The 25,111-nt window shown below is 41.8% G+C and overlaps 1 protein-coding gene across 7 annotated transcripts in view; it reads right to left on the bottom strand.

Moving 5' to 3' along the window:
* Positions 1 to 25,111, bottom strand: part of EFHC1 (EF-hand domain containing 1) — a 73,620-nt gene that overhangs the window by 12,230 nt on the left and 36,279 nt on the right. For 4 of the 7 annotated variants that reach the window (XM_059075327.2, XM_067006377.1, XM_067006378.1 and 1 more), the window contains 4 exons: positions 18,921 to 19,141; positions 13,434 to 13,574; positions 10,136 to 10,349; positions 9,640 to 9,787 (listed from right to left, as the gene is read on the bottom strand). In XM_059075327.2, the coding sequence (XP_058931310.1) occupies positions 9,640 to 9,787; positions 10,136 to 10,349; positions 13,434 to 13,574; positions 18,921 to 19,141 (724 nt within the window). The remainder of the gene's footprint in view (positions 1 to 9,639; positions 9,788 to 10,135; positions 10,350 to 13,433; positions 13,575 to 18,920; positions 19,142 to 25,111) is intronic. The other 3 variants (XM_067006381.1, XM_067006375.1, XM_067006379.1) reach the window with 1 other exon arrangement.

Raw genomic sequence — 25,111 nt, 5'->3', positions numbered from 1 at the left:
CTATCAAATTATCACTGGCATTTTTTACAGAACTAGAACAAAGAATTTCACAATTTGTATGGAAACACAAAAGACCCCGAAATAGCCAAAGCAATCTTGAGAACGAAAAATGGAGCTGGAGGAATCAGGCTCCCTGACTTCAGACTATACTACAAGGCCACAGTAATCAAGACAGTATGGTACTGGCACAAAAACAGAAATACAGATCAATGGAACAGGATAGAAAGCCCAGAGATAAACCCACACACATATGGTCACCTTATCTTTGATAAAGGAGGGAAGGAAACACAGTGGAGAAAAGACAGCCTCTTCAATAAGTGGTGCTGGGAAAACTGGACAGCTACCTGTAGAAGTATGACATTAGAACACTCCCTAACACCACACACAAAAATAAACTCAAAATGGGTTAAAGACCTAAATGTAAGGCCAGACACTATCAAACTCTTAGAGGAAAACATAGGCAGAACACTCTATGACATCAATCACAGCAAGATCCTTTTTGACCCATCTCCTAGAGAAATGGAAATCAAAACAAAAATAAACAAATGGGATCTAATGAAACTTAAAAGCTTTTGCACAGCAAAGGATACCATAAACAAGACCAAAAGACAACCCTCAGAATGGGAGAAAATATTTGCAAATGAAGCAACTGACAAAGGATTACTATCCAAAATTTATAAGCAACTCAGGCAGCTCAATAACAAACAACCCAATCCAAAAATGGGCAGAAGAACTAAACAGACATTTCTCCAAAGAAGATATACAGATTGCCAACAAACACATGAAAGAATGCTCAACATCACTAATCATTAGAGAAATGCAAATCAAAACTACAATGAGATATCATCTCACACCGGTCAGATTGGCCATCATCAAAAACTCTAGAAACAATAAATGCTGGAGAGGGTGTGGAGAAAAGGGAACACTCTTGCACTGCTGGTGGGAATGTAAATTGGTACAGCCACTATGGAGAACAGTATGGAGCTTCCTTAAAAAACTACAAATAGAACTACCATACGACCCTGCAATCCCACTACTAGGCATATACCCTGAGAAAACGATAATTCAAAAAGAGTCATGTACCAAAATGTTTATTGCAGCTCTATTTATGATAGCCAGGACATGGAAGCAACCTAAGTGTCCATCAACAGATGAATGGATAAAGAAGATGTGGCACATATATACAATGGAATATTACTCAGCCATAAAAAGAAATGAAACTGAGTTATTTGTAATGAGGTGGATAGACCTGGAGTCTGTCATACAGAGTGAGGTAAGTCAGAAGGAGAAAAACAAATACCGTATGCTAACACATATATATGGAATCTAAGAAAAAAAAATGTCATGAAGAGATTAGTGGTAGGACGGGAATAAAACACAGACCTACTAGAGCATGGACTTGAGGATATGGGGAGGGGGAAGGGCAAGCGGTGACGATGTGAGAGAGTGGCAGGGACATATACACACTACCAAATGTAAATTAGATAGCTAGTGGGAAGCTGCCGCGTAGCACAGGGAGTTCACCTCTGTGCTTTGTGACCACGTAGAGGGGTGGGATAGGGAGGGTGGGAGGGAGGGTGATGCAAGAGGGAAGAGATATGAGAACATATGTATATGTATAACTGATTCACTTTGTTGTAAAGGAGAAACTAACACACTATTGTAAAACAGTTATACTCAAATAAAGATGTTAAAAAAAAAAGAATGAATGAAACTGCATCCCTATTTTATACAACTCAAAAAAATTAACTCAAAATGCATTGAAGACCTAAACATAAGACCTGAAACTGTAAAACTCCTAGAAGAAAACAGGAAAAAAGGTCCTTGACACTATTCTTGGCAATGATTTTTTGGATATAACACCAAAAGCACAGAAAACTAAAAACAAAAATAAACAAGTAGGACTACATCAAAATAAAAAGCTTCTGCACCGAAAAGGAAATAATCGACAAAACAAAATAATCAACAGAGTGGGAGAACATATTTGCAAACTGTCTTCGTCCATTCGGGCTGCTATAACAAAAAACTAGAGACTGGGTCGCTTATAAACAACAGAAATGTATTTATCACAGTTCTGCAGGCTAGAAGTCCAAGATCATGGAACCACAGGTTCCATGTGGTGGCTAGTGAGGGCTCTCTTCCTGATTCATGGCCAGTGCTTTCTCACTGTGTCCCTGAAGGGTGGAAGGGGGCTAGTCAGCTTCTGAGGCCTTCTGTATAAAGCCATGAATTACCTCCCAAAGGCTCCACCTCTTAATAGCATCACATCAGGATATCAACATGAATTCTGGGGCGACACAAACATTCAAACCATAGCACAAACCGTATATCTGATAAGGTGTTAAGATCTAAAATATATAAGGAATTCACATGTATCAACAGCAAAAAACCCAAACAATTCGATTAAAAAATGGGCAGAACTGAAGAGACATTTTTCCTAAGAGGACATACAAATGGACAATAGGTACACGAAAAGATGCTCAACATCACTAATCATCAGGGAAATGGAAATCAAAACCACAATGAGGTATCACCTCACACCTCTTAGGATAGCAATTCCTAACAGTGGTGGGAATTGGTGCAGCCACTATGGAAAACAGTAAAGAGGTTCCTCAAACAATTAAAAATAGAGGTACCATATGCTCCAGCAATCCCACTTCTGGGGTGTGTGTGTGTGTGTGTGTGTGTGTGTGTGTGTGTGTGTGTGTGTGTGTGTATGAAGGAAACAAAATTAGTATCCCAAAGAGACACCTGCACTCTCATGTTCTTTGTAGCATGATTCACAAGAGCCAAGATATGGAAACAACCAAACTGTCCCTTGAGAGATGAATGGATTTAAAAAAGAAGTCCTGCCACTTGCAACAACATAAATGAACCTGAAGGACATTACGACTAGTGATTTTAGACATATTAAAAAATGCTGAACTCATAAAAACTAGTGATTTTAGACATATTAAAAAATGCTGAACTCATAAAAACAGGGAGTTGCCAGGGGCTGGAGAGTAGGGGGAAAAAGGAGATGTTGGTCAAAGGGTACAAACTCAGTTATGAGGTGAATAAGTTCTGGGGACCTAAGGCACAGCATGGTGACCATATAGTACTGTATACCTGAAATTTGCTAAGAGAGTAGATTTTAAGCATTCCCGCCACTCACCCAGAAGAATAAATGGCAACTATGTGAGATGGTGGATGTGAACTGACTTGACTGTGATAATCACTTTACAATGTATATGTATATCAAGTCATCACATTGTACACTTTAAATATATACGGTTTTGGGCTTCCCTGGTGGCGCAGTGGTTGAGAATCCGCCTGCCGATGCAGGGGACACGGGTTCGTGCCCCGGTCTGGGAAGATCCCACATGCCGCGGAGCGGCTGGGCCCGTGAGCCACGGCCGCTGAGCCTGCGCGTCCGGAGCCTGCGCTCCGCAAAGGGAGAGGCCACAACAGTGAGAGGCCCGCCTACCACACACACACACACACAAAATATATATATATATACGGTTTTGTCAATTATACCTCAATAAAATTGGCAGAGGAGAAGTAGTATGATGAATTTGGAGCCAAGTTCCAGGATGACTGGTCTGGTCACTGTGCGCGATGGATTAAGGAAGAGGGTGGAGGTGGGCAGATGAGTCAGGAGGCGCTGTGGGTGCCTCAGCAAACACTGGTGGGTACCTGCCCAATATTTACCCTCTCCTTTTTCCTAACAGAGCCCTCACTTTGTTTGGAGCAGCAATCAGAAGCGGCCGAGTGATACAGCCCAGACAGTGAGATGTAAGGAGAAGTTGCTAGGTGGTGCTTCTGGATAAGCCCTTTAAAAACAGGAAAGACATGGCAAGAATGGCTTTTCAGTCTCTTACCCCTTTGTCCTTCCCCTCTTCCTGCCTGGAATATAGGTGCAATGCTGGAGATGGAACATTCACTTGTAACCACAGAGAAAAAAGCATGAGGACAAAAGCTACTTGGCTCAGAATATCTGAGGAGAGAGAGAAGTCAGGTCTCTGTTGGGCTGGGAAAGCTCTGGACCACAGACCTCCAGACATTGTGTTCCATAAGAAAACATTTAAAGCTCCACTGGCTTAAGCTAATATAAATTTGTTTCTGTTGTTACTGCTGCTGTTGTTAAGTTCAGATAAATGCAATTCCAAACTGATTGAGTGCTTTAAATTAGGAAATGATGGTGAGATTAAAAAGAAGTCAGAGGCAAGAGATATTGTAGAATAAAATAAAAGAACTTAGCAGCATATTTTGAATATGGCGCAGAATAGAAGAGGAGGTTTCAATCAAGGTAAATGGAGCCCTGAGATGACCAAGAGAAAGAGGGGAGCCGACATTCACTGCTTGCCTCCTGTGTGCCAGACGCTAGGCTGGTGCTTTACACACATTATCACAACTCATTGTCATCGCCACTCGATGAGACAGATGAACAGAAAGAAGGAAGGAGGTCGAAGGAACAGCAGGTGTGCCAGGAAGGCGAAGACCACGGTGGTCTCAGTTTTAGCTGTACCAAGTGTGAGGTGCTGGTGGCTCAGCTGCACGGACACCCATCGAGCAGGCAGACAGGAATCTGGGAGCAGAGTCAGGAGAAAGTCAGGATGGAGACCGACTTGTTCAGACACTCTGCGATGTGATGAGATCGTCCAGAGTTTAGAGAAAGAGAACAGGAGGACCAAAACCAGAATCTTGAGAAACACCAACCTAGTAGACAGAAATAGGAAAAAGATACAAAGAACAAGCTTCCAGGGAAGTAGGAGGAGTATCAGAGACTCTGACTTTTTAGAACTCAAAAGAAAGGGTTTCAAAAAGGGGGTGGTAAAGAGTAATTTACATTATATGTAGATCAAAAAGGCTCAACACTAGACCAGGGGCTTGGCCCAGAGGCCAAAGCCAGCCAGCAGCCTGTTTTTCTAAATAAAGTTTAATCAAAATACAGCTACGCCTACTCATTTACACATTGTCTATGGCTGCTTTCACCCCACGGGTGCACGGCTGAGTAGTTACAACAGAGATTCTGGTATGGCCTACAAACCTAAATTATTTACTACTCTTTCCAGAAAAGTCTGCCAACCTCTGCCCTAGACAATGAGCTCCTATTCCCTCACCTGGCTGCCTAAATGTTTATTAAAGTCTGGCATATGGTGCAGGTGCCAGTATCACTGAATTAATGAATAAATGACAAGAGACCATTAGATTTGAAAACAATCAGTAACCTCAAGGAAACAACTTCTGAAGAGTGTCTGGATACGAGAGCAGTCAGACAGGAGGCAGTGACAGACACAAAAGAATTAAATTTGGAGAAATAGGAGCTACTTAGCTGTGACAAGAAGGTAAAGAGATAAGTAAAGAAACACTCTAAGGTGAAGAGTAGGAAAACAGAAGCAGCTCACACTGGATCACTGGGTCTGTCTGAGACCATCTGCAAAGTGAACATGGAGGCGCTTGGGGCTTAAAGAAAATGGAAAAGAAAGTGAGAATATTTGGAAATGCCTATATGGGAAAAATTGCTGGAAGTGAAAAAGAGGATGAAAAGGATCATCGAGCCGGGGAGGATGGTCCTCTTGAAGCTGAAGAGCACAGATGGGCAAGTCAACCGAACAAGGACAAGATATGCGAACACGCGGATGTTTATGCTCTTCACACAGGGAGGGTTTGTGCAGAGGAGTGGGCTTATGAGCAATCTGTTATCTGTAAGTCTGAGTTCAGTGTACAGCAATGAAGACCCAAGCCCGAAAAGAACTTCAGATGAAGTCAATACTCCAACCACTTGTGCACGGTTTTAATCTTCCAGCTCAGAGAAAGAAGATGGCTAACTCCAAATTTCATCATCCTGTAACTAACACTTGATATAAAAAGTTCTCAGGCCTGACAAGTACTCAGGATCCCTTTTCATTTTTCTTAGCAATGATTACTCAAATACAGGATTTGTATCTCCTTAGAGCATGACCCTTGTATTTATATCACCTTCAAGCATCTTCTCTCATTCACCTCTCTGACCCATCACAAGACAAGAGGGGTAAAGTGAGGATCAAAACAAGGATAGCGGGCTTCCCTGGTGGCGCAGTGGTTGAGAGTCCGCCTGCCGATGCAGGGGACACGGGTTCGTGCCCCGGTCCGGGAGGATCCCACATGCCGCGGAGCGGCTGGGCCCGTGAGCCACGGCCGCTGAGCCTGTGCGTCCGGAGCCTGTGCTCCGCAACGGGAGAGGCCACAGCAGTGAGAGGCCCGCGTACCGCAAAAAAAAAAAAAAAAAAAAAAACAAGGATAGCCATGGATTTCTTAACCCAGAACTTGAATTTCTCTTTATCTTATTCTAAGACACCAATACCTTCTCTTGACCCCACTTTGCCGGCCAGCTACTCCCCCATTTCTGTTCCCCTTTGCACCAACTTCCTCAAAAGAGGGGGCTATACTTCCAAGCTTGAATTCCTCTCCTCCCATTCTCTTAAGCCCGCTCCAGCTCCTCCTATTCCAGTGGAAGTCTGCACTGAGGTCCCTAGTGTCCCCTACACATTGCTAAATCCCCATGTGACACAATGAATCACTGTCTTCCTTGATCTGCAGGCAATTCTTGCTTTTGCAAGGCTCAGATATGCATGAATTTCACTTACCACCATTTGGTTAAATAACCCAGTCCCTCAACAACACACAGTTCAAATTTCAGTTAGTAACTGTGAGTAACTGCCTAAAGTGCAAATTGACTGTCAGATTTTCAGTCCACGGATCATTACATAAATAACAGATGTGCATCACAATCAGGGACAATCATATATCACTTCTTTGAAAGTCTGTAAGTGACTGATCACCAGGCATGTTTTTCAAGTCACACACAGACAAGTCTGTAGCTATGTTGCCTCCTTTTCTCTAAAGGATAAACTCAAGTGACATTTTACAAAAATGGATAACTGAAAGAGAGAACTGGTCAACAAAGATGGGAGTGTGGCAAAGAAACCAAAAGAGATAGAGCTAGAAGCAGAATTCAAGTCAAACACAATGGAGTTATAGAAGAACTAGCTGACTGTGGGAATGCTGACACTGCTGTGGTTTAAGAGACTCTCAATGTGCAGGCAGAGGACCCTAGCAAAGGCTGGCTTATTGACATAAGTGAGGGAAGTGGTCGTAACGAAAAGGATGAAGACACATGCCTTGGAGCAACTAAGCCTATGCGCCACAACTACTGAGCCTGCACTCTAGAGCCCTCGAGCCACAACTACTGAAGCCTGTGCGCCTAGAGCCCATGCTCTGCAGCAAGAGAAGCCATTGCAATGAGAAGCCCGTGCACCGCAACGAAGACCCAATGTAGCCAAAAAAAGAAAAAAAAGGATGAAGATATCCCAGATGCCAGCAAACAAAAAACTTCACATTAAAAGAACTCTGAGATATTTCACTCATTAAAGGAACTCTAGGATGTATTTTGCAACATTGAAAGCAAAAATAATAAAATGTTGGAAGTCAATCCAAACTTGGAAAGGAATTTGACAATTTGCCGAGGCACAGAAAAGACGTTCACTCTGTATCATAAAGTTACATGACAAGAAGGCAAGCACTGTTCCAACTACTCTTAATATGCTTTTTATAAAGAAATAAAACACTTTTAATTCTCAATGTTGCCAATGTCTTAAATGACAGTGCACTAAATAAAAATCAATTTTACTATTTTTCATTTCCCTATACATTTATAACCATCAGAGCTTTTCATGTTTCGACAAAAATTTTTTTAAGTTGCAGAACAGCAGTAAATTTTCCCATTGGTGCTGAGATTGTTTGCATGGTCACGTTTGCAGTCCCGCACTACTGTGCAAAAGGGGACACCAGGCCTGGATTCAGGACACCACACCCACTTGGCTTTCTTCCTGCCTCACTAGTTGTCCTGCTCAGTTTCTCTTCCCAACTCTTGGTGCTGGAGAACCCCAGAGTGCAATCCTTGGAGCTATTCTCCCTTCTTTGTCTACAATGACTACCTGAGAGATTTCACCCAGTCTCATGGCTGAAAATATCATCTATATGCCCACAACTCCCACAGCCCAGACCTCTCACCTGAGCTCCAGATTTATATATTTATATATACTTATTTATATACAACAGCCCGTTTGATCTCTACTTGAATATCTAATAGGTATCTTAAACCTAGCACACTGGATTTCCCTGGTGGCGCAGTGGTTAAGAATCCACCTGCCAATGCCGGGGACACAGGTTTGGAGCCCGGGTTGGGGAAGATCCCACATGCCGTGGAGCAACTAAGCTTGTGCGCCACAACTACTGAGCCTGTGCTCCAGAGCCCGCGAGCCATAACTACTGAAGCCCGCGCACTTAGAGTCCATGCTCTGCAACAAAAGAAACCACTGCAACGAGAAGCCTGCACACCGCAACGAAGAGTAGCATCTGCTCGCTGCAACTAGAGAAAGTCTGTGTGCAGCAATGAAGACCCAACGCAGCCAAAAAATAAATAAAATTAAATAAAAATTTAAAAACAAACAAACAAAAAAACCCCTAATATATCCAAAACTGAGATCCCTCCTGCCCCCACCCTGCCAGAAAAAACCCTCCTCTACCCACAATGGACTTCTTCCCCATCTCAGTTGGTGGCAACTCCTTTCCAGTGGCTCAGGCCAAAAACCTTAGTCATCCTTACCTACTCTCTCTCTTATCTCCCCTGAATCATCTGTCTGAATCCTTATTAGCTCTACCTTAAAATGTACCCCAAATCAGACCACTTCTCCCCACCTTCACTGATACCACCCTGGTCCATGCGCCATCATCTCTTGCCTAGATCACTGCCACATTCTCCTAACTAATCTCCCTCTGAATCTATCCTTAACACAACAGCCCCTTCTTTTAAAACACGTGTCAAATCGTGCCCCTCCTCTACTCAGAAGCCCCACAGTGGCCCTCGCTTTCACTCAGAGAAAAGCCGACACCCTTCCGGAGACCTAGCAGGTCCTACCCAACCTGGCCCTTTGCTAATTTTCTAACTCCAGCTTCTGCCCCTCTTCCTCACTCCTCCACTGCAGCCACTCCCCGGCCCACTTCTTGCCAGTGTCACCTGCGTGCGCCAGGTATGCTAATACTTAGGGTCTTGGCACTCACTGCTCCCTCTTCCTGGAAAGCTCTTCCTCCACACGTCTGCGCAGCTGACTCCTTTACCTTCACGTGTCTGCTCAGTGCCACCTTCTCAAGGTGTGACCACCTCCCCCAACCAACTGCAACCCAGCCCCACCTTCCAGAACCCCTATCACCCTTGTTTTGCTCCACTTCCCCATAGCACTCATCACCCAACACACTGTATAACTAACTTACTGGCGCTGTTTATTAGCTATCTTCCACTGCTTAGAGGGTCAACTCCATGAGGGCAGCAACTTCCGGTCTATTTTGTTTACTGATAAAAGCCTAAGGGCCTAGTGATAGTGTCTGATACATACAAGGCACTCAATAATTATTTGCTAAATATATAAAGTTGAAAAAGTTCTAAGTTACTAGTTATTATTATATTGGACCCAGGTAACCTATGTATGTCTAAGACCTTCCATTGGTGAGGGAAATCTGAAAATCTAAAATGTGACCAACCACTCATTTTAAGAACTGCTTCCTGAATGTCTCACTGTGCCAAAGCCAAAGTGGACCTTAGATGGTCAAACATACTTGTCCGATTCTGGTGCAGGAGCTTCTTGCTTTCGAACATGGTTCTGAATTGACAGGAGTGCTTCTGGTGAATACTGGGCAGCATTGCTCTCCATGTATTTCAGAACACAGTCGTCTGTATCAAGGATGACGAACCGGTGGCCAAACACTGGGGAAAGGGTAGAAATACACTTAGCCTGGTTATGTTTTTATCAGGCAACCAAGAGTAAAAATTCACAGATATGTATTTGTGACCTAGACTAATGAACTTTCAGTTGCTCTCTAAGCTAATATGCACTAGTTTGCTCAGTGTTTAGGGAGCTCAGAGTTTCCATCTACAGCCAACAAATGCAACCAATTTACAGTTTAATTGATAAAGGAGATTTATACACTATACCACATGGACAGTTGGACTGCAGACTAACTGCTTCCTACAAGGGTTAACTGAATTAAATTCCCAATAAGAAGAACCCATTCGTTTGGCCAGAAAGAGAGCCTAAACTGTGTTGAGACTTACCCTCAATCACAGCACCAATGAAAAAGTCACTGGGGCCATAATAGATGGGGTTTTCCACCGAGGAGCCTGGCTTGACAACTTTAGTTCTGCCAAGATACTTGCCCCCAATGATACCAGAATTGCGAACAGGAGGCTCAAAGATACTGATCATGTCAGTGGCTAGAAAATAAGAGAAGACAAATCGGCGGTCTTTGTCTTCTGGGATGGGGGATTCCTGGAAAGGTGAAGAAGAGAGGATATTATGAAGGTACGTGATCTATGCAGAAGCCTCAAACTGAAGTATCTACGGGGACTAGGGTACAAATATAAGCCTAACATATGACGTACAATATAAATGAACAGTATGGGGTGGGGCTCGGGGGGCCGGGAAAGGACATACCTCATCTAAGGGAGGCTGCCCCAACTCACCTCCACTTGATTGTTGCCATCTGGGAATGAATATAGGCCAATGTTGCTAGATCCAATTTTTCATGAGAAAACAGAAATCTGGATTACTATATAAAAACCCTGACTTTAAAATGTTGACTTCAACTCTTTAAAAGCACCAGGCAGGCCAAAGAAAACATATGGGCTCCATTCTGTCCACAGGTTGCCGGTTTGAAACCTCGTGGCTGACATTATGTTCAACTTCGAGGACACTAAAGTGATTATGCAAAGCTTATGCCTTTAAACAAATCCATTTTTGTACATAATTTTTAAAAGAAAATTTAAGAAGGGAGGAAGGAGTAATCTAATGTCATAGAGTTGAAAGTGATTCTGAGAAACTACATTGTTGATAAGACTTTGCCTAAATCATATCACCAAGAAACAAATTCCAGACTGAACAAGCCTAAATACAGACATGCTTATTCTTGACTAAAATCCTCTCGCATCACAATTTCAGCACACACCTTCTCATTCAGACCATGGAATTATTTGTGTCAATTTCTCATTTAGTAGAGAAAGTCATTGGATTTCCTCTTAGTAAAATAATTTCCTCATACCATTCCCTATCTGACAGTCTCCAAGCTGTTTTTTGTTGAACACCCTTATATTAAAAAAAAATTTTTTTAAACAAACAAAAAATAAAATCATATCAGGCTTCCCTGGCGGCGCAGTGGTTGAGTCCACCTGCCGATGCAGGGGACACGGGTTCGTGCGGTCCAGGAAGATCCCACATGCCGCGGAGCAGCTAGGCCCGTGAGCCATGGCCGCTGGGCCTGCGCGTCCGGAGCCTGTGCTCCGCAACGGGAGAGGCCACAGCAGTGAGAGGCCCGCGTACCGCAAAAAAAAAAAAAAATCCTACAGTCAAATATATTAACATAATAGTTTTGTTTCCTCCTCTATAACATTTTTTTCTGAGATAAATCTATACCTAACATGCCTCCTTTATCAGCACAATGAAAGGAAGGGGCTTCCCTGGTGGCGCAGTGGCTGAGGGCCAGCCTGCCGATTCAGGGGACGCGGGTTTGTGCCCCGGTCCGGGAAGATCCCACATGCTGCGGAGCGGCTGGGCCCGTGAGCCATGGCCGCTGAGCCTGCGCATCCGGAGCCTGTGCTCCGCAACGGGAGAGAACACAGCTGTGAGAGGCCAGCGTACCGCAAAAAAACAAAACAAAACAAAATAAAAATAAATAAATAAAATCACATCTTTCCTCTCCTCTCAAACCTCCAGAGGATTCCTGTCACATTTAGACTAAAAGTTCTGAGCAGGACTACAGGCACGGGTGTACAAGGGGGTCTTTATCCATTCATCTGTCGATGGACATTTAGGTTGCTTCCATGTCTTGCCTATTGTTAATAGTGCTGCTATGAACGTTGGGGTGCACGTACCTTTTCGAATTATATTTTTCGTTAGGTTGAGTCCTGGTCCTGCCTCTCTCTAAGCAGTAAGACCTGGGACACACCAATTAGCCTCTCTGATGCTTATGTTTTGAAACGTAAAATGAGTATATTATATTGCCTGACTCACAGATAGTGCATGTGTAAATAAAGTCATTTACCCATTCATCCAACAGTTATTGAGTGCCTACGAAGTGTAAAGAGACATGACCCATGCCCTCAAGGAGTTCATAGTTACTATGTCATAATTCAACAAACCTCTTGAATTTTAACAGTAACTCAAAGAACTTAGCAACAATGCAAAACCTTCATTAATCAGAATTCTTAACGTATGGAGTGTTCTAGTTGACCTAGAATTTGCTAGAACTCCCTTGTTTCAAAGCTTTTTCAATATTTAAAAAATACATTAGTCAACTATGTTCTCATTTAATTTTTATTTTTTCAAATACATTTCTATTCCCAGAGTAACTTATTTCAATTTCTCCTATTTATGTCTATATTTCTAAATAAAATGCTTATATTTCTATTTCTGCATTTTTTTCTATTTTTAAAGACATTATCCTTTGAATTCTTATCAGTAATTTGCTTCAGGTAATTCAGCCAGTGAGTGGAACACTCAGGATTTGAATTTATGTCTGTTTCCAAACCTCTTAGCCACTAGCCATATGACCTCTCAAAGTTCACATCTATTAAATTAGTATGATTCCATTTGTTACATTTAATGAATGTAAAACACATCAAGCTAGATATCACCAATGATAAAAATTAGTAAGACATGGTCCCTACCCTCAAGAAAATCACAGTTCACTGGAAAGGCACACAAATAGATAATGTGAATGTAAGTCAGGCTTTCATAATTGCTTAATAAAAAAGGCCAAAATGCCTGTCAAAATGTGAGGGATAGAGAGATTAATGATTTAAGAAAGATTGTGAGGGCAGATAGGACTTGAGCTAGTTCTTGGTTCAGGGGCACCATACTTAATACTATCCAACCTGCCTGGAGGTTGAAGCCAATGGTTGTTTAAATAAACACATAACTCTGACAGCTGTTACTCTAGAGCTTACAGACAAAACGGACAACTGTGCACAGTACTGAGAGCAGAACAGAATCTTAGGATATAAAAATTGTCCTTGGGGCTTCCCTGGTGGTGCAGTGGTTGGGAGTCTGCCTGCCTGTGCGGGGGATGCGAGTTCAGGTCCTGGTCCGGGAGGATCCCGCATGCTGCGGAGCGGCTGGGCCCATGCACCGCAGGTACTGAGCCTGCGCTCTGGAGCCCGCGAGCCACAACTACTGAGCCCATGTGCCACAACTGCTGAAGCCCGTGCACCTAGAACCTGTGCTCCACAGCAGAGGCCTGTGCACCACAACGAAGAGCGGCCCCTGGTCACAACTAGAGAGGGCCCGCGTGCAGCGGCGAAGACCCAGAGCAGCCAAAAATAAAGTAAATAAAATAAATTTTAAAAAAATTGTCCTCACCAGTGCAGCCAAATAACGAAGCACCTTGTTCTCATTCATCAGCATTTTAATAACATCTTTTTTTGGAGGTTTTGGAATGAGCGCAAAGCAATTCTGAGCGGAGTCTTCAACTAGTCCATAACCATTATAGGGAGGTAATTCCTGAAGAAACACAGGAAGCAAGAAATAAAGCAGATGCTCCTTGTTCTAAAAGTTCAAGGTAACTGTAAGTTTCTTTTTAAAATCTAGAAAACATCTATTTAAAAGCAATTTCTACATATACAAATGTAATCAGAAAAAATAACGTATCACATACTCCATTCCTCTTTATAGATTTTACACCATGATCACTGCTCATACAAGTGACTGATGATGCTACAAAGCAACCCTCGGGGCTGGATTTAATCTATCACTGATGTCCACTGACCCCTTACTGCCAAAGCAGAGCCTGGCCCTTCTCCCAGCCCCAATCCGGGCCCCTGTGGCCCTCCAGCATGGTGAAGCCCATGGGTCTGTCTGTGACTTCTTTGTCTGGGGTGTGGGTCTCAGCCTGGCAGATCTGGAACCTGTTTTCTCAATTCACCCAAAGTGGGCATGTGTGTGTGTCAGAGGTGGGGGTAGGGTGGGGGTGTCAGGACTTGGTTCATACTACTTACTTCCGATTTACCTCCATCTTTCTAATATTTTTATTTCTTTTTAAAAAAATTTTAATTTTATTTATTTTTGGCTGCGTTGGGTCTTCGTTGCTGCGCGCGGGCTTTCTCTAGTTGCGGCGAGTGGGAGCTACTCTTCGTTGCAGTGCACAGGCTTCTCATTGTAGTGGCTTCTCTTTGTTGTAGAGCGCAGGCTCTGGGCGCATGGGCTTCAGTAGTTGTGGCTTGCGGGCTCTAGAGCACAAGCTCAGTAGCTGTGGCGCACGGGCTTAGCTGCTCCGTGGCATGTGGGATCTTCCCGGACCAGGGCTTGAACACGTCCCCTGCATTGGCAGGCGGATTTTTAACCACTGTGCCACCAGGGAAGTCCCTATTTTTATTTCTTCATTTTGCCTAAGAGAACGATAGCCATACTTCACTGAGAACTCACACCCCCCTGTCCACATAGGATTCCCCTTTCCTAGTGACGGAGCAAACTCATGGAACTAAATTCCAGATGCAAAGGTTATTTGGTGAGTGTGAAAGTTTAGGATGAACTTATGTTTTTCATTTAGGTTCCATGAAGGGCTGAAAGCACCACTATAGGATGCTAAGATTTGTTTGTCTAAAAACTTAAGTAGTTCAGAGGTTGTTTTCCTCCCTCTCATCAATGCTAGGCAGACTGCAGCTGAGTTCTTTTTCTCTGACTCCTTTCTGCTATGCTTTCTCAGCAAACTAGCTTGTACCATGCTTTTACTTGTAGATACCCTCCCCAAATCTTTTAATATACTGTATTCAGGGACTTTAACAAATTAGTCTATATGAGCCCTGCTCCATCTGCAACAGGGGACTCCCTCAGAAACCAGGGACTCTGCTATGTTCGTCCAAGGTGGGGTGCTTAGAACACTGATCCTTCACCCACTTCCTGGGCTGTAGCTAATGTGATCTTCATGGCTGGAATATGACTAATGGATCCAGTAGATGGACGATGACTTAATTTGCTCCAAATGCAAAACCACTACTCAGTGAATATACACGGTTGCCACGGACAGAGGGACTTTGGGTGAGACACTGCATGCTAAGCTCTGACTTACTCGGAGGTGGGCGGAAATGCACAGTGGTGGAGTCTAATATCAATACACAGTGAGAACAGCCTGGTAGGGGGGTGTGGGGGGAGGTTAAGGAGTTTTAAAATAGAGAGGTAAGTTTCTGAGCACCTTCCTCTCCAATTCCTTTTAACAGCTTTCTACCTATTTTTCCCAAGTTGCATCTCATTTCCTCTGCTTGGAATAAAGACCTTCTCTAAATATCAGCCCCTGTGCCTGTGGTCCTGGCACCATGCTTTTCATGTTCCAAGCTACCGCCTGGGTCCTGTTCTAAACTAGAACCATTCCTCTGACTGTGGACATGATCACACCTAGACACTCCTGTTCATCTGACCCACCCTCCAGAGTTTCTGCCCAGGCTTTCTTAATTACTCACGCACACACAAAGTCTTAGAGTCCCTCATCCTTCAGATGCTGCCTTCGGAGGTCAGCTCCACGGCAGAGGAGCTCTCCTGGTCTTGGCTTCTTCCTCCTCCCTACTAGCATGTCTCCAGATGGATCCAGCACATCTGGCTTCTGGATCCATGTGGACTTACTCCTGATCTGGCAGATCAGCCTGACCTGGGTATCAAGATTCTCAAATTAAATATATGCACTGCATATCCACTTCTGTCCCTGCCCATCAGCTTGACTCTGGCTTGGCCCCTCTAGAACCTGCTACGGTTCTCATCCCTGTGTTCCAACTACATTGTGTAGAGTTTAGATGACTGAGAGGTAATGATTGAGGAGAGCTAAAAGGTATTTGTTGCTTGGTAAGTGGAGTTTTCCTACTCATTTCCAACAAAGACTTTCAAGGACAGGCAGAGAGGATTTATATGTAGCAGAATTATTTATTATAGAGAAAATAAACTGACCAAACACTACAATTAATGTGCCGTATGTAAGGATGGAGAATTCATTGTATTATACAGAGTGACTGAGACAGGGCAAAACAAACAAACCAAAATCTATAGTGGTTCTCCAGTTCCCTCTGCTCTCTATCCAAGTCTTTCCTCCCTTTCTTTCTTTAGAAGACAAGTTTGAGGGGTGGAAAGGTGATAGTAATGAGGATGGAGAGCAGGGCTATTCTAGGACTCAAAGCTTTTATCAGCTCAAAAGACAAATCAAAGCCGTCCACTAGGAAAAGTGCACCAGTGTGCTACAAGCCCTCCCCATCCTACCTCCTGGTTAGGTGAGACTCCTCCTTAGGAGAATGTTTGACATTTAACAGAATCACCCTTGTACTTTTCATTGTGATGCCTGGACTGCGATCTCACACAATACTTATCTATAAACTCAAGTGGTGGAGTAGTTTGGTTGATCAAAATCTAGATCTGTTCACATGGTATTTTTCCTGTAGACTGCATCAAATGCTGCCTCCAAAACTGGGGCACAGGGACATGGATTTTATTATAATTCTTAATCCATGAGCACATTCATGGATAAGGAGTTCTATCAGAGGAAAAACTGACAGCAAGAGGCATTATCATCACCCACACTCCCTTCTGGAAGTTTTACTGCCCCAGGAACGCCTAGCACCAAAATCCAAATCCTTCTTTGTAATTGTTTTTATGAGATGTTGGTTCTAAAAGCCTTGCCTAAGATATCACTTGCCTTTGAGGAGAACAAATACATACTGCCTAGGCAGTCTTCTTCAGTCTATCCAGGAAACACACCACATACCTCCTATTTGCCAGGCACTGTGTTAGGTGCTAGGAGCACAAAGATGAACAGTGGTCCGGCTGTCAAGGAACTTAGTCCCATAGAAAAATTCATGAACAGATGTTCTAATATGGTAAGTGCTAGTGGAGGGAGGCACAGAGTATCCCAGGAACACAGACGATGGGGGGCGAGCCCTGCCAGGGACTTCAGAGAAGCCTTCTTGGAAGAGAGAAAGCCTACACTGAGTTGTGAGAGGTAAGAAAAAGCCGTGTAGAGAAATGATGGAGAAGTGGTTCAAGCAGGAGAAAGAGCATTAGCGAAAGTCCAGGGGAATAAAACAGGATGCAGAACCACCTGTAATTCAGTAGAATTGGAGGCTAAGTGCAAGCAGCATGGGCAGCAGATGTGGGGAAGGCAGGGGCCCAGGCTGGAGGAATTCAATCATTCCATCCTTCCAGTCATGTCTTTCAAAAAGAAAAGAGCCCACGGACATTATTTTATACACACGCTGGCAAAATAAAGATGGGCCACAGGTTCTAACACGCTATTTTATACATGGGCAACAAAGAGGTTGTCTGAGTTGTTCCTGCCCCAAATAGGTACAACAAGCACCAGTGTTTTGGTCTACAACACTGTGGGCCTTAATACTTCAGATGCTTGTTGAATCTGCTGTGTAATTTTGAAAACATGCAATTGTCATTTCAAACTCTAAAATATGTGGCTGAGCCACTCTGAAGGTTCAAGTTTATTAAATTACTATTTTGGTGCATTAAAGACACCATGAAGGGGCTTCCCTGGTGGCACAGTGGTTGAGAGTCCACCTGCCAATGCAGGGGACATGGGTTTGTGCCCTGGTCCAGGAAGATCCCGCATGCCGCGGAGCGGCTGGGCCCGTGAGCCATGGCCGCTGAGCCTGTGCGTCCGGAGACTGTGCTCCGCAACGGGAGAGGCCACAACAGTGAGAGGCCTGCGTACCACCAAAAAAAAAAAAAAAGACACCATGAACTTACTCTCAGAGTGGACTTTGATTCAGTGAATGAGTTTTTGTTTTGCTCCCAATCACTTTTTAAGTAAAAGGGTTTGATAAATAGGCGAGAAAAAAATGAAATGCCTTAGGGGTCTGGAATTTTAAAAGATGTCTTTTTTTTTTAATCAACAAGTTTTTAAATTATTAAAGTAACACAAGGCTTGGTATAAAAACTGAAATTAAGGGAACTCCCTGGTGGTCCAGTGGTTAGGACTCCATACTTCCACTGCAGGGGACATGGGTTCAAGCCCTGGTCAGGGAACTAAGATCCCATAAGCCAAGTGGCATGGCAAAAAAAAAAAAAAAGCGAAATTAAAACAACACAGTACAGAAAGAAAGCTCCCTGGTCATCTCCCACTTCCCTCCCTCTCTCCCCTTCCCACGGTGAACTAACCACTGTTAACAGTCCCGGGAAACATTCCCCCCGGTCTTTTCCTCAGTAATATAAACAGATGTTGTATACAGTAATCTACAAAAATAGTGCCATGTCATGTATTCACAATCCCTTAAAAATGTTATGGATGTTTTCTCATGTTAATATGCATAGACTCCCTCTTTTTTTTTTAACAAGCCTTATAGTCCTCTAATTATATGGATGGATATACTATAATTTATTCTGCCAATGTCCTTACACTTTATTATAAGTAATGTTACACTACACATCCTCACACATATCTAGTTATAATCCCCAAACCAGATTTTTTGGGTCAAGAGATACGTGATATTTTATTTTGAAAAAGTTAAAATGAGGCAAACCGTCCTTCAGAAAAGTTTTTCTCATTGGTTCGCCTATTAACAGTACACGAAATGCCTACTCCATCACACCAGGGCAAACACTGGATATTGTTAGTCTTTTTAAATCAAATAGATCCTAAACCTCATTATTTTCATTTCTCTTTGTTTGATTATCAGTTAAGGGTCTTTCCATATGTTCATTAGCCATTTGTAGTTCTTCTTTTGTGAACTGCTCTATTTCACATGCTTTGTCCATTTTTTAAATTGGGTATTCAAATAAGAGCCTTTTTTATCCTTTTCCTTAAACTTCTATTAATGCATCAGATGATGAACTCTCTCTCTAACCTCAGAACAAGTGTCCTGTTACCTGTTTCACAGGAGGTGGTTCCTTCTTGCTCACATCAATGCGTGGTAAATCGGAGATTCCAAAGTTTTCTTTGTAATACTGCCGAGTAAATGGATCACAATCATAAATGAAGAAAGTTCTCCCAAGTATAGTGAGTGGCTTCCCAACAATGAAGTCTTTGGCAGTATACCATTCCAACACCTCCTTGTCTGAGATTTCCAGCACACACCGAGGGAAGTTCTCTAACAAAAGACAGCAGGGAGAGGAAAGAAAAAGGAATGAGGATGGGAAGAAAGACTGACACACAGCAGCCAGGCATTCCTGAGAACCAGAGGGAGTGCAGGCTTCAGCTCTGACCGAGGGTCAGGGACTCCTCCACACTCCCGGCAGAACACAGGGCTGAGTACTTCCATCTGCGAACAGGACACATAAATAATAACCCAGATTGTTTCTGTAAAGTCTCTCTCCCATATTCGGCTTGAACTATCCCTAGAGGTCACCAATCTTAGTAGAATTAACACTTAGATGGAATCATTACAAGAGAAAAGAATAAATGTCCTTCTATAAAGACAGAGTATTGGATCTAAGGTGGGGGGTCCAAGTCATTACTTCAACCACCCACCCATTTATCCGTTCATCGAACAAATTATTAGTGACCACATATACCATGTACCAGGTGCACTGCTGAATACAGAGATTGTAACAATTAACAGTATGGATAAACTTCCTGCCTTGATGGAGAAAACATTCTATTCGGGGCCACAGACTCTAAACACACAAAACATGGTTTCATTTCAATTGTGGTCACTGCTATGAAGGCAGTCTGATCTAGTCCTGGGCCAAGAGGCAGGGACAGTCAGCACAATGGTTTCGGTAATCCGTTCACCTGGGGAATCAACAGATTTTCAAACGTAGAATCAACCTTCCATTTTTGGAATAAATCTAATTTGCCACACTCTCTTATGAAAACTAGGTGTTGATTATTTAAGACTGATTCCCTGCAGCTTGGCCTCCATGGAAACCATAAGATCATCAGTCAGTTCTAGTAAGGTGCCACACTTTGTAGCTGGAACCACAAAGCTTGGCCCCAGAACTCTGATGACAGGGGGCATAAGAGAGGGGTTGGTACTATCCTAACTGATAATTGCTAAGAAAATAAGAAAGGAGGCTAAGGTTCTGCTACAGCATTCAGAAAACCTAACACTCCAGCCCTTGATTTGCCAAAAGAAAAGGGTTGGCTGCTTCTCAATCATGCATCTTAAACGCCCTATAGACCAAGGGTTCCTTCTCCCAGTGTCTAGTGCCCAACCCTACTAGAGCTCTCTGAGTTACCCCAGGAAGTGATGGGCAGTGGAGGACACAGCTCGTGACTCTGTGGCATTGTTTTCTTTTTTTTTTTTGGCCACGCCATGTGGCTTGTAGGATTCCAGTTCCCCGACCAGGGAACAAACCCAGGCCCTTGACAGTGAAAACACAGAGTCCCAGCCACTGGACTGCCAGAGAATTCCCCAATAATTATTACTTTAAATGTAAGTGAACTAAATGCTCCAATCAAAAGACATGGAGGGGCTGAATGAATAAAAAAACAAGATCCATCTACATGCTGCCTACAAGAGACTCACTTCAGACTTAAGACAGACACACTGAAAGTGAGAGGATGAGAAAGGGTATTCCAAGCAAATGAAAAGAAAGCTGGGGTACCAATATTTATATGACACCAAGTAGACTTTAAAACAAAGGCTGTAAAAACAGACAAAAAAGAGCATTACATAATGATAAAAGGATCAATCCAAAAAGATATAATTGTAAATATATATACAGCCAATACAGAAGCACCTAAGTACATAAGGCAAATATTAACAAACAAAAGGAGAAACTGATGGTAACACAATAATAGAAGGGGACTTAAACACTCCAGTTACATCAATGGACAGATCATCCAGACAGAAAATCAAAAAATGAAACACTGGCCTTAAATGACATTAGACCAGATGAACTTAATAGAAATATATAGAACATTCCATCCCAAAGCAGCAGAATACATTCTTTTCAAGTGCACATGGAACATTCTCCAGGACAGATCACATGCTAGGCCACAAAACAAGTCTCAGTAAATTTAAGAAGACTGAAATCATACGAAGTATCTTCTCCAACCACAACACCATGAGACTAGAAATCAACTACAAGGAAAAAAAAGAACTGTAGACCTTGAGATTATCTTACTAGTGAAGTCAGAAGGAAAAAGACAAATATCATACGATATCACTTACATGTGGAATCTAAAATATGACACAAATGAACCTATCTACAAAACAGAAACAGACTCACAGACAGAGAACAGACCTTTGGTTGCCAGGGGTGGGGTAGGGGAGGGATGGATTCGGAGTTTGGGGTTAGCAGATGTAAACTATGATATATAGAACGATAAACAACAAGTTTCTACTGTATAGCACAGGGAACAACATTTAACATCCTGTGATAAACCATAATGGAAAAGAATATAAAACGCGTGTGTGTGTGTGTGTGTGTGTGTATATATATGTATATATACATATAACTGAACCACTTTGCTGTATAGAAATTAACACAACATTGTAAATCAACTATACTTCAATTAAAAAAAGAAAAAACACTGTAAGAAACCCAAATGTGTGGAGGCTAAACAATATAGTACTAAATAACCAATCGGTCACTGCAGAAATCAAAGAGGAAATAAAAAATACCTGGAGACAAATGAAAAAGGAAACACAATGATACAAAATGCTATGGGACACAGCAAAAGCAGTTTTAAGAGGAAAGTGTATAGCAATATAAGCCTAACTCAGGAAATAAAAAATCTCAATCTAACCTTACACCTAAAGGAAGTAGAAAAAGAAGAATAAACAGAATCCAAAGTGAGTAGAAAGAAAGAAATAAAGATCAAAGAGGAAATAAATGAAATAGAGACTTAAAAAAACAACAGAAAAGATCAATGAAATTAAGAGGTGTTTCTTTGAAAAGATAAACAAAATTATAAACCTTTAGCCAGATTCATCAAGTAAAAAAATGAGAGAGGATCCAAATAAATAAAATCAAAAATGAAAGAGAAGTTACAACCAACACCACAGGAATATAAAGAATCATAAGAGATTAGTACGAACAATTACATGTCAGCAAAATGGACGACCTAGAAGAAATGGATAAACTCCTAAAAACACACAATCTCCTAAGACTGAATCAGGAGGATATATAAAATATGAATAGACTGATTATTAGTAATGAAATTCAATCAGTAATCAAATAACCCCAAGAAACAAAAGTCTAGGACCAGAGGGCTTCAGAGGTGAATTCTATTAAACATTTAAAGAAGAGTTAACACCTAACCTTCTAAAGTATTCCAAAAAATTGAAGGAGGAGAAATGCTTCTGAACTCGTTCTATGAGGCCAGCATCACCTTGATACCAAAACCAGACAAAGGCACCACAAAAAAAGAAAATTGTAGGCCAATATCACTGATGAACATAGATTCAAAAACCCTCAAAAAATATTAGCAAACAGGATACAACACTATGTTAAAAGCATAATACAATATGATCAAGTGGGATTTATCCCAGGGGTGCAAGGATGGTTCAAAACCCACAAATCAATCAATGTGATTAACAAATTGAAGAATAAAAATCATATGATCATCTCAATAGGTGCAAAAAAAGCTTCTGGTGAAATTCAGCATCCATGTATGATAAAAGCTCTCAACAAAGTGGGCAGAGAGGGAACTTTCCTCAACTTAATAAAGGCCATACATGACAAGCCCACAGCTAACTTCACACTCAACAGTAAAAAGCTGAAAGCATTTTGTCAAAGACTAGAAACAAGAGAAGGAAGACCACTCACTCCAATTTTATTCACCATAGTATTGGAAGTCCTAGCCATAGTGATCAGACAAGAAAAATAAATAAAAGGAATCCAAGTTGGAAAGGAAAATGTAAAACTGCTACTGTTTGCAGATGATATGATAGTATATATATAAAATCCTAAAGGTGCCACAATAAAACTTAGAACTAATAAATGAATTCAGTAAAGCCATAAGATACAAAATATACAGAAATCTGTTGCAATTCTATACTCTAACAAAGAACTAACAGAAAGAGAAAACAAATCCATTTACAACTGCATCAAAAAGAATAAAATACCTAGAAATAAATCTAACCAAGGAGGTAAAATACTTTTACTCAGAAAACTATTAACACTCTGATGAGAGAAACTGAAGACAACACAAACAAATGGAAAAATACACTGTGCTCATGGATTGGAAGAATTAATATTGTTAAAATAAACATATTACCTAAGGTAGTCTACAAATTCAATGCAGTCCCTATCAAAATACCAATAGCATTTTCCACAGAAGTAGAACAAATAACTCTAAAATTTGTATGGAAACATAAGCCTCTGAATAACCAAAACAATCTTGAGAAAAACAAAACTGGAGGTACCACGCTCACTAATTTCAAACTATACTATAATCCTAAAATAATCAAAACAGTATGGTACTGGCACATAGATCACATAGATCAATGGAACAGAAGAGCCCAGAAATAAACCCACACATATATGGTCAATTACTCTATGACAAATCAGGCAAGCATACACAATGGGGAAAAGACAGACTCTTCAATAAGTGGTGTGGAGAAAACTGGACAGCCACACGTTAAAAGAATCAAACTGGACTACTTACTCACACCATATACAAAAATTAACTCAAAATAGAATTAAAATTTAAATGTAAGAAATGAAACCATAAAACTCCTATTAGAATACATAAGCAGTACAATTCTTTGACATCAGTCTTAGCAACATTTTTTTTTGGATATGTCTCCTCAGGCAAGGGAAGCAAAAGCAAAAATAAACCAATGGGACTACAACAAACTAAAAAGCTTTTGCACGGTGAAGGAAACTAGGAACCAAACAAAAAGGCAGCCTACTGAATGGGAGAAGCTATTTGCAAATAATACATCTGATAAGGGGTTTAATATCCAAAATATAGAAAGAACTCATACAACTTGACATCAAACAAAAAAACCACCTGATTAAAAAAATGGGCTGAGGACTTGAATAGACATTTTTCCAAAGAAGACATACAGATGGCCAACAGGCACATGAAAAGATGCTCAACAACACTAATCACCAGAGAAATACAAATCAAACCCACAATGAGATATCACATCATACCTCTCAGAATGGCTATTATCAAGATGACAACAAATAACAAATGTTGTCGAGGATGTGGAGGAAAGGGAACCCTTGTGCAGTGTTGGTGGGAATGTAAAATTAGTGTAGCTACTACGGAAAATAGTATGGAGTTCCTCAAAAAATGAAAAACAGAACTATCATGTGATCCACCAATTCCACTTCTGGGTATTTTTCTGGTAAAAAAAAAAAAAAAAACCACTAATTCAAAAAGATTTATGCACCTCTGTTCACTACAGCATTATTTACAATAGCCAAGATATGGAAGCAATCTAAATGTCCATGGATAGATGAATGGATAATGAGAAAGTGCTGTATACACACAATGTTACTCAACGATAAAAAAGAATGAAACCTTGCCATTTTTGACAACATGGACCTAAAGGGTATTATGCTAAGTGAAATAAGTCAGACAGAGAAAGACAAATACTGCATTTCACTTGTATGTGGAATCTAAAAAAGTAAAACAAGAGAATAAACATAACGAAACAGAAACAGACTCATAAATACAGAGAACTAACTGGTGGTTCTCAGAGGGGAGTGGGGTAAGACGATGAGTGTAACTGATGAGCAAAAGTAAGAGGTACAAACTTTAGTTGTAAAATACATAAGTCATGGGGGTGTAATGTACAGCATAGGGAATATAGTCAATAATACTGTAGGGACTTCCCTGGTGGTGCAGTGGTTAAGATGCCATGCTCCCACTGCAGGGGGCCTGGGTTTGATCCCTGGTCAGGGAACTAGATCCCACATGCACACCACAACCAAGGAGCTGGCAAGCTGCAACTAAAGAGCCCACGTGCCGCAACTAAGCAGCCAGTGAGTGGCAAGTAAGGAGCCTGCGAGCAGCAACTAAGGAGCCTGTGAGCCACAAATAAGAAGCCCGCCAGCCACCACTAAGGAGCACACGTGCCGCAACTAAGATCGGTCGCAACCAAATAAATAAATAAATATTTTTTTTAAAAAAGCCTGGCTATGCATTAGAGTCG

The sequence above is a fragment of the Kogia breviceps genome, chromosome 10, assembly GCF_026419965.1.
Source record: "Kogia breviceps isolate mKogBre1 chromosome 10, mKogBre1 haplotype 1, whole genome shotgun sequence".
NCBI lineage: Eukaryota > Metazoa > Chordata > Mammalia > Artiodactyla > Physeteridae > Kogia > Kogia breviceps.
This window is presented reverse-complemented; position numbering and strand designations above follow the sequence as displayed.